Source organism: Pterocles gutturalis, unplaced genomic scaffold, assembly GCF_000699245.1.
Source record: "Pterocles gutturalis isolate BGI_N339 unplaced genomic scaffold, ASM69924v1 scaffold13631, whole genome shotgun sequence".
Lineage (NCBI taxonomy): Eukaryota > Metazoa > Chordata > Aves > Pterocliformes > Pteroclidae > Pterocles > Pterocles gutturalis.
Genome location: NW_010103196.1, coordinates 599 through 10,449, shown reverse-complemented (window position 1 = coordinate 10,449; position 9,851 = coordinate 599). Strand labels below are relative to the sequence as shown.

At 58.4% G+C, this 9,851-nt stretch overlaps 1 protein-coding gene across 1 annotated transcript; it reads left to right on the top strand.

The window, feature by feature from the left end:
• Positions 1-151: 151 nt before the first annotated feature.
• Positions 152-9,613, top strand: ZMYND10 (zinc finger, MYND-type containing 10). The gene is made up of 11 exons (XM_010086615.1): positions 152-247; positions 811-927; positions 2,062-2,115; positions 2,215-2,367; positions 4,436-4,524; positions 4,796-4,896; positions 6,238-6,410; positions 6,713-6,838; positions 8,384-8,505; positions 8,704-8,829; positions 9,529-9,613. The coding sequence occupies exons 1-11, from the start codon at positions 176-178 to the stop codon at positions 9,611-9,613; spliced, it is 1,218 nt and encodes a 405-aa protein (XP_010084917.1). The 5' UTR covers positions 152-175.
• Positions 9,614-9,851: the final 238 nt, after the last annotated feature.

Genomic DNA, 9,851 nt, shown 5'->3' with positions numbered 1-9,851 from the left:
CAGGCTTGGGGCATTTCCTGGGGATGGGGGTGCTGGGGGCAGGTTTTCCTGCATGAGGGACCTTCTCCAGGAACGCAGCGGAGCCCCAAAGGTGGTCAGGGGTCTCTGGCACTGATGGCCTTGCTGGCTGCCCCACAGATGGCTTCGGCAGCATGAGTGCGTGGAGAAGCTCAATATGCACGCCATCCTGAGCGCGTCCGCGGGCGAGGAGCAGCTCCTCACCGAGCTGCTGGTCACCTACGCCAAGGTGAGCCCCCTGGGGATGGTCACGATCCCTGTGCTGGGCTGTCGGCCTTGAGCTGGGGTTGTGGTGTGGACAATGGGCAATTTTGCAATTGGAATAAAATGATGAAGAATCTGCTGTATCTCTGGCACAGCCATTTGACTGGTGGTTTGCCAGTGTTGCTTTTTAAAAAAATTAAAGGTCAAGCTGTGCTATTTCTGTTTGCTAGTCCCTGGTTCCTCTCTGGAGGTTATTCTGGTCTTTTTCATGCACTAGCCCCTCTGGTTGTGGATCTCTGCCCTATACCCAAGATGTCCCAGCCCCAGAATGTGCCAGGATGTGGGTGCAATGGACTTGCCCAGCTCCTCGGGGACATTTTCCCGCTTTGCAGCCCCAGGAGCTCTCTCTGCCCTCTGGTTTGTGGGTGGAAAGCTTTTGATTTCTGAGCTGGGTGAATATAAAGATGGCGTGCCCCAAGGCCACCCTCTTCCGGGGGATGGCTCCAAAGTCTGTGTGGCTGAGCATTAGCGATAAAACTGGTTCCCACTCCAGCACTGGCTTTGCTCCCCCATCCCTTCCCTGTCTAGATTCCTGTTCTCATTGGGGAGCTGATCTCTGTGGAGATCTGGAAGCACAAGGTATTTCCCGTGCTGTGCCGGCTGGAGGACTTCAAGCCAAGAAGCACCTTCCCCATCTACGTGGTGGTGAGTAGAGCGTGCAGTGGGAACGAGCCTGGAAACTGGGCTGGCACCGCTATGCTTAAACATAAATCTTGGCCTGAAGACCTCAGAGCTGGGGTTTTACACCTCGTCGGGCTGAGAGGCTGCGGTGGACTGTGTGGCACAGTGGGAAGCACCTGGTTTCCCAAAGCTGTGAGCAACAAGCCCATGTTCTTGCCCATAGGAGGAACTAGGACCTGCTCCCAGGGGAGCTCAGCTCTGTGGAGGGCTGCACCCCTGCCTGATCCCGTGCAGGGCTTGCCGGAGCAGCTGGGTGCAGGAAAAGCCGTTCCTGGAGGTGGCTGTGCTCCTGGATTGCAGCTCCCAGCGACTTAGTGCTACCCTTGCTCCCAGGCAGCAACACCCCTGGGGTACTGGTTCCCTTTGAGCTCTGTTTTTCTCTGGCAGCTCTAACCAGAGGGCTTTCTGAGGTTACATGCTCTAAGGTTAAGAAAAATATAGCTTTTTCTTACTGAGCTTCTGGGAGCAGCGGTCTCTTGGGCTATTCTTGGCAAGGGAGCAATCTTGGGAACTTGGCATCCCTGCGGAGGGATGCAGCCCTTGACCTAAGGGAAATTTGCCCAATTCTTGGAAGCTTTAGCCCATTTTCTGTCCAGGGTAACACCTTGCTGGGGTGAGGTGGTGTCTTCCCTGGGCAGCTGTTTGCAGCATTGCCTCCAGGTGCTTATCTTGTGGTTCCTGGTCTCAGGACAAGGCTGTCTGCCCCGGTCCTGAGGGGCTGAGAGCAGCGCAGCCATGCAGAGCGCTGTGCTGTCTCGGGCGGTGGCTCTGTGCCAGCACTGGGGGCTGCAGCTTGCCCAAGGGCTGCTGTCACTGTAGTGCAGAGCCAGAGCCCTGGAGACCCTGCCTGCTGGGAAGTGTGGTTCTCATCAGCATGTTACAGTGTCGTAGGCATGTTAACATAAATATTGATATGAACTGTATGAACTGCAGTTGTCTGAAAGATTATATCACTTGTATTTGGCTCTCGGACTTGTGTTTGGCCAAAACTCCAAAAGCAGCTTCTGAGAAGAGCCCTGTTCCGGGTCCCATTGCCTGTGTCCTTGGTGGTGGTGACCGCTCTGCTGTTACCTCACTCTTGCCATTTTCCTCCCACAGCTGCATCACGAAGCCTCCATCATTAACCTCTTGGAAACGGTATTTTTTTACAAGGTAAGAGGCAGGTTCAGCTTTTTTCAGCGTAAAGCCCCTGGGGGTGGAAAGGCATGTCTGTGGGGGCTGGCCCCCCGTGAAACTCTTGTCGTTGTGAAGGAGGTGTGCGAGTCGGCAGAGGACAGCATTCTGGATTTAATTGATTATTGCCACCGGAAACTGACCCTCCTCGCAGCTCAGAGCGCCAATGGACAGACAGTGACTCAAGCGGAGCTTCGCCCCGAGGATCTGGCCAGCCCCTCGTCCATGCAGGTCAGAAGAAAGTCCTGCAGCTCCCTGGGGATGTGTGTGATGGAAGATGTGGGCAGCCACAGAGGCACAGGGGGGCTTTCCCGTGGAGAACCCCTTGGCTGCAACCCCACCACCTCCCCCCCATCTCAGAGGGTGTCCGGTGCTGGTCCCTGTCCTCACTGGCAGCTCAGCTGGGCTGGTGGCTGCGCCCGTCTCCCTCCACCCCGCAGCCACGATTCTTCCCTCGCTGGTGACAGTGCCAGCCTGAGGCTTCCTGCAGGACACAGCCTGAGCCGTCACTCTGTGTAGGGGCACGCTGGGGAGGTGACAGTTAAGCTAAATAGCCAGTACAGGGTTTGGGCTATTTGCTGTTGCTCTTAAAAACCGTGTGGGTATGTGTCCCCAGAGTTTGAAACCACCTGAGCTCAAGCTGCCGCTGGAGCCAGCCAGAGTGAACCATGAGAGATCAATTCACAGCACTAGGAATTGTCCTATTGTGTTTCCCTCCAGCTTCCTGGGCTCTCTGGGAAATACCTCCTCTCTGGGCCAGTACCGAGCTCCGAGCTGTTCCCAGTCGAGTGTTCCCAGGCTGGTGCAGGAACAATCTTTGCTTCTGGTGCTTCCCAGCACTTTGAGTTTTCCCTTAAACTGCGCGCATCACTAGGAATGTTTGGAGAAGTGGGGTTAAAGTAACAGCCTGCGAGCTTGGCCGTACCTCCCTGTGTCGCCTCCATCCTTTGGCTCATTGCCTGAGCACGTGCTCCTCTTCTAGAAAAGGGAAGGAAATGGAGGGCTCCAGAGCACAATAGGGATGTTTTCCTGGAAATGTTTTCCCAGCTGGGGAGGGGAAGGGGTATCTCCGTTAGTGCTTTGACACAGCTCAAGTTAAAAACCCGACCTTTTCCAGCCAATAGGGTTCTAGAAAGTGCATGTCTCCCAAGGAGCCTGGTTTCCTCTGAGTCATTCCAGCCCCTCCTGACTCTACAGACAATAACCCCCTAGGAAAAAATCCGTTCCTGCCCTCTCCTGTGGTGTGGAGCCTCTTGTCCTTTGTGACCGTGTAACCCCTGGAGCAGGACCTGTTCTGCTGTCCCCCAGAAGCACAGGCAGAAGATAATTCCTGCCTGAAAGTAGCAGAGATGAGATCTGGATACCAGCAGGAGCTGTAGGAACAGCCTCACTGGGGGTGTTTGGAGAAGGACGTGGGAGGGAAGAACCCTAAATGCTTTCCTAGTATTGTTTGGGGCACCGGCACGGGGAGTGCAGGGCTTCTCACCGCAGGAATTTGGAAGGGAACGTTTGCAGCGTTGTAGAGCTTTAGAGCAGTAGGAGTTGCTGAGGTCGGTGCTCTGCACACAAAGATGTGGGTTGCTGAGCCTCTGGGACTGCAGAGGAGCAGCTCTGCCAGGCCAGGGAGTACTTGGCACCTCTTGGCCCAGCCATCCTGACAGGCTCGACAGAGGCTGAGTTGGGGTGGTCAGGCTGTCAGGGGGTGGTCAGGCTGTGAGCCTGAGCACGGGGGGGATGGACAGGATGCCCACGCTGCCCAGGAAGGGAAGGGGCGGCCGGGTGGCTGGGGAGCGTGGTGTGGCTGCGGGCTGGGATAACCACAGGCTCTAGCTGGCTGTATGCGAGCTGGAGGGGGGAGGCAGATCCAGGAGGGGTGGATGTGGGACAGCAGCTGTACCAGGGACAAGTTTCTCCCTCCTCCGGTTCTTCTGCTGATTGTGCAGTTCCCCACTCCCTGAGCCTCACATGTCTCGTGGGCCACAGGATGATCCCAGCAGGGGAGAGGAGCGGTTTGGGACTGGCCTCTTTCAGGGGTGTGTGGGGACACTGCTGCTAGTGGCCCCCCGTGATTGGTTATGGGTGGGGAGATGAGGAACGAGCAGCAGTGGGCTGCAAGCATTTCTGTGGCTCCCTGGCAAACAGGCAGTGCTGGCACAGCAGAGATGAGAAGCAGATTTTGTTTTGCAGGGCTCTGGTTTCCTCCCCGGTCTGTGGTTACCAATGTGCAGCCAAGAGGCTGCCTCCCTGCAGCTCCTGGGAAATGGGGCCCAAAATCCCAAGGCTGTTTGTCCCTCCACAGGAGCTGCAGAAGCAGGCAGAGACGATGGAGTTTGAGATTTCCCTGAAAGCCCTGTCTGTGCTGCGGTACATCACCGACCAGGTGGAGAGGTGGGTGCCCAGGAGCAGCACAGGACGTGCACCAAGCACCCCGGTTGAGATTCCTGTGGGCTCACAGCAGGCAGCTGGACCCCTTTGAGCAGCTGGCAGTGTCCGTGGTGGCAGTGGCAATGTCCCCTGGGAGGCAAACGCAGCAGCAGTCCACCCTGCTCTGTGGTACTCGCGGGAACCCAGATCACTGGGTTTTTTCCTGCCTCTCCCAGTTGCCTCAGGGACCGTTTGTCTCTGTTCTGACATTTGCAAGTGCTTTTTCACCCTGCAGTCTGCCCCTGAGCGCCCTGACAAGGATGCTGAACACCCACAACCTGCCCTGCCTCCTTGTCGAGCTGGTGGAGCATTGCCCCTGGAGCTGCCGTGAAGCAGGTACAGACCATGCCCTGTGGCACCGTGGTGGCACACTGGGACCTGCATCTACTGCCGCGTCTGCTGTGGGAGCCCTGGCAGAAAGCTGCTCCCCTCTACCCTCCCCTCCAGCCTCTTCCCTTTGCTCCTCACTAGTGCTCCTGCCCAAAGCTGATCAGCTCGAGAGCAGCTGCAGCACAGCCACAGAGGGGCTGGGGACCCGGCAGTGCTCCTGAAAGCGGATCTTCACAGAGGGCTGTATCTCCTCTGAGCTGATCATGGCCAGGACGGGAGCATAGCACCTCTGCCAGCCCCACCTGCTCCTCTGAGGAGTCTTGTCCTGGACCCAGAAAGACCAGAGTGCCAGCCCCAGCCTGTCCGCACCTTTCTGGAGCCAGACACGGGCTCCCCCGGGCAGCAGACCCATCGACCTGAAGCTGCTGGTTGTTGAGCTTCACTCTTGCCAAAGGCCTCTGACCAGGTTGTGCCCATCAGCCATCACCTGCACCATCAGCCCTGTGTCCCACACCTCTGCAGCCAGGCATGCACCCCTGCAGCCCCCCAGCTTCCCCACTGAAGCAGTGGTGGGGCACAGCCTGGGGCGTGGGAACCTGCCCTCCCCTCCCCATCCCCCCCCAGGGGGGTCACAGCACGGGCAGGGGAGGAAGAGACGTTGGGAAACACGTGGCTCTGCGCCTGCCGGGAGCAGCTCAGCTGGATGTGGGAGCTTTCCTCCTTCCTCCGGTCAGGAAACGCATCCCTTCTCTCCTCCTGTGTGCTCAGGGTGTCAGAGGGAGCTTTGATCCCAGGCCCCGAGGGAGGGACTGGAAAGCAACAGAAGTGCAAAGGCATTTCCCGGCTGTGCAGATGCAGGGTTACATCCCCCTCCACCCCCCAGAGCACCACAGTAGTTCCTGGAGCTTGTTTTGTCACTTTGGTTATATTCATGCTACTTCTGGCTTTCAGTGACAGAAAAACCTCCAGAAGAGCAGGTATTGGCCGTGCTGATACCGCAAAACCTGCCTCTCTGGCCACTCGGTTGCTGCAGCGTTGGCTTCCCCACCACCTGCAATGCTCTACACTCCTGGCCAAGTGCAGAGGGATCTCAGGTGGTTCCTGCCACAGCCCTATTGTTTTAATATGTGTTCTTTATGCTTTTCGTGCCCTTTAATATGTTGTTTTGGTACCAAGAAGGCTGCAATGCTGAGCAAAGGGGTGGGGAAACTGAGGCAGGCTGAAACAGAGAGGGGCTTGCCTGTGCAGAGTGAGGAAGTGAGGGTAGGGCAGCATCCCCAACTCTGAGCTGTCTTCCTGTGGGCAGTGCCGTCTCTTCCTGGAGCCACGTGTTCTTCTGTCCCTCAGGCAAGCTCAAGAAGTTTGAGAATGGCGCATGGCACGTGGTGCCCCCTGAAGACCAGGTGAAGATGACCAAGCTCGATGGGCAGGTGTGGCTTGCCCTCCTCAACCTCCTGCTCAGCCCCGAGTGCCAGCGCAAATACCACTTTGATGGCTTCAACAAGGGCCAGCTCCTCAAGGTAGGACCCTACACCATGGGGCTGTGGGCCTCGCAGCACAGAGTAGGACCTTGCCAGCACTGGGCACCTCTGGGCGTCTCTCCCCATCCTCGCCGTGGGCTCTGAGCGTGGTGGGAGAGCAGTGGGGTCTGTCACCGTGCCAGCAGCAAAGCTTGTGTTTGCAAGTGCAGCTCGTGGGACCCCCACGGGTCGCTCTGCCAGTGCCCCACAGATCCCTGCTCTTGCCGTGCTGCTTCTCCAGCACTGACTCCCGTGTCTTGACCTCTCTCCATTCTCTTGTCTCTTCCCCTCCATGGCCACAGCTCCGTGCATTCCTGACAGACGTCCTCATTGACCAGCTGCCCAACCTAGTGGAGATGCAGAGATTTCTGAGCCACCTCGCAGTCACAGAGCCAGCTCCTCCCAAAAAGGATCTCGTCCTGGAGCAGGTATCCTGTGGCTCTTCCCCCACCTCTCTAAAACACCCCACTGCTTTAACCTGACAGCTCCCTACTCCCTTCTCCTCCTACCAACCTCAGCTCTGGAGAGGTGGTGCCCTGGTAAAGCAGCCAAGCACCCACTTCACTGGTACAACCTGACTGCCAGCAACATTCTCCATGGGTGATATGGGAGCCTGGTCCTGCTACAGCAGTGGCCAGTCTCAGCTGTAGGCATAAACCCTGGGTTATAAACAGATTGCATTGAGTCCTTGGGGTGGTGGCTGCATGGGGCAGAGACAACAGTTGGCTTGTTTTGACAATTAACTCTTTATTTAACATTTGCTGAATTCTGGACTCCCCAGTGAGCCCCTGGCCCGGGGCTGCTTGGCACACTGCATATGGAGGGACGCCACGGTCTGGTGGCAGAGGCTGGAGCCAAACTGGTCCCAGCTGACGTCTGGGGCTCAGGAGTTGGGCCCTAAGAGTCTTCAAACAGCCTAGGGTCCCTGGGGTTTGTAATCCATGCAGTGGTAACCGCTGGAGAAAAGTGTTTGCCATGCAGGGGAGAGCATGCTGTGCCCAGCACAGCCGGCTGCATGGCCCGGGAGCAGGGTGCTGTGCCCTGGACAGGGCTGAGACAGAGTCGTGGCTCATGCCAGGAGCTGGGACAGGGGAAGACTGCCAAGCTGTTGGGATGGCAGCAGGGCGGAGGTGGTTATGGATTTGCTCCACGTGCCTTGACTGCCAGCATCAAGGGACAGGCAGCTGCCGCTCTGGGGACCTCGTCCAGCCCTCGGCCGGGCTGCTGCCCTTCTCTGTAGCACTGCCTTTGTGCTGCTCCCGCCTCCACCAAGGTCTGGGCCTGAGACCGGCGTGCGGGCTGGGGAAGCCAGCTGGAAGCACACACACGGGCTCCCTGCTCTGCCCAGAAAGCGGTGAACTCACTCCCTGTCGCTGAGCCAAGGATCAAAACGGCCGTTTTCCATTCAGCTGCTCCCCTAGCAGCCTGCTCCCCTAGCAGCCTCCTCCCCTCGCAGCCCTGGCTATTTTTACTCTGCTGGAGCAGGCAGCTCTGTTTGAAGCAGCATCATCCTCTCCAGAGCCTGAACTCGCTGTGCTGCTCTTGGCTGGAGCTTTCCCTTTCGCGACGACCAGCCCCTTCCCTGGGTGTTCATCTTTGGGGAAGTGACGAGTGGAAAAATCTGCTCAGGCAAACGGCTCCGGAGCATGGGGTTCACGCCGCTGCTGCCATGCCGGGTGCTGAGAGCTCAGGGCTTTCTGTGCAGGAGCCCAGGCCTTGGAGCTGAACTCAGGCTCCCAAGCTGGACCCCAAAGGTTTTGCCTTGTTTCACATGAACGCTTGTTGGTGAGCAGATCCATCCCCTCTGTATACCCAAAAGCACACTCGTGCTCCCTGCACCTTCGCCTCTGCACGTGCAGCCTGCGCTCACTCCTCGTGCCTGGGGCCAGCTGCATCCCCATCCCCCAAATGCCCCTGTACCCCAGTGCCTTCGGTGTAGCTGCAAGCACCCCTTCCTCCTGCTCTCCCACCAGGTTCCAGTCATCTGGGATCACATCCTCAAGAAGAACACGGGGAAGTGGGAGGCCATTGCCAAGCACCAGGTGAAGCGCATCTTCAGCCCCACCGAGGAGGAGCTGCAGCTCCAGGCACGCAGGTGAGGCCTTGGCACGTCCACGCAGGATGCCTAGTGGAGCCAGTATCCCCATTAGCGGGGTGGAGCTCAGCACTGGGAGGACGGAGGGGTCTGTGGTACTGGCTGGTGATGTCCCCTCTGTGGCAGGGTGCAGCAGGGACAGTTCTGCTTGTCGGCAGTTCCCTGTGAGCACCCTCACCCCCTCTCTGCCTGCCGCAGGTGGGCACAGACCTACAGCCTGGACATGATGGAGGCTCTGGCCCCTGACAAGCCCCGCTGCCGGGTGTGTGGCGCAGAGGCAGCCAAGCGCTGCTCTCGCTGCCGGAACGAGTGGTACTGCGCACGGTAAGGGAGCCCTGCCACCCTGCTGTGTCCCCACAGTCCCCCATTTCCTCCCCTGGTGCCCCCTGCTTCCTAGAGCCCCACAGACCTCCCCAGAGGATGTTGTGAAAGGGCCAAGGGAAGCTGGGGTCCCACCACTGCTCAGCACTGCTGGCTCTCTGCTTGCCATGGACCATGCTAAACCTTAGCATGAGGCTGATGTGATGGAACACTGGTGGAGGAGATGCTGGTGAGCGTTGTGTCACCGCTGCCAGGTGCTGAGCTGCCTGTCTGTGTGTCTGCAAGCTCACACTGACAGCAGCAATGGGCTGGGTTTCCCATGGTGACACTGACACCCTCCCCTGCACCTTGGTGGAGCAGGAGGGGGGAGAAAAGCCCCCATGGCTCTGTGGGTGTGGGTGAGGGGCTGGGCTGTGGCAGCTGGGATGGTCACAGTGAATTAAATCTTTGCTGGTCCTGAACCATATGGCAAGGGCTGGTGTTAAACCGTCTTAGCACCCAGCACTGGGGTCACATCCACCTCCCCTCTGGGCTCGTGCTTCGCCATGCCACATTCCCCCCAGTGCCTGGAGGAGTGTGGTGCTGGTTTGTCCTTGTCACTGGTTCACTCCCAGTATGCAGTGGCCCCACTGTGTCCCAGCTCGAGCTGCGGGCACCCAGCTTTGCAGCAGAGCCCCTGAGCAGCGGCTTTCCCCTGCACAGGGCATGCCAAGTCCAGCACTGGCAGAAGCACAAGACTGCCTGCGACCTGATGGCTGGGGCACCAAGGAGAGCAGATGACCTGTAAGAAAAGCAGCAACGGGCATCTGGCCCACAGCGTGGCGAGGCAAAAGTTCCTCCTGCGTGCAGCCCAGCAACCAGAGAGGAGAAGCTCACAGCAGTCCCTTCTCCCTGCTCCCAGCCCCGGGCAGTGCTGGCCAGGCTCATCCTCTCCTCTCCCACATCCTCACCCCCCTCTTTCTCCAATAAACCTTCTGCACCCCACTGCTGCTTGGCTCCTGCTTTTTTTCTCACAACTGAAGATG

Bases quoted from the DNA above. Each gene is read 5' to 3' on its own strand.
- ZMYND10 (XM_010086615.1), top strand. From the start codon at position 176: ATGCACGCCATCCTGAGCGCGTCCGCGGGCGAGGAGCAGCTCCTCACC. The intron at 248-810 runs GTGAGCCCCCTG...TTCCCTGTCTAG, and splicing joins TGCTGGTCACCTACGCCAAG to ATTCCTGTTCTCATTGGGGA. The intron at 4,897-6,237 runs GTACAGACCATG...TCTGTCCCTCAG, and splicing joins CTGGAGCTGCCGTGAAGCAG to GCAAGCTCAAGAAGTTTGAG.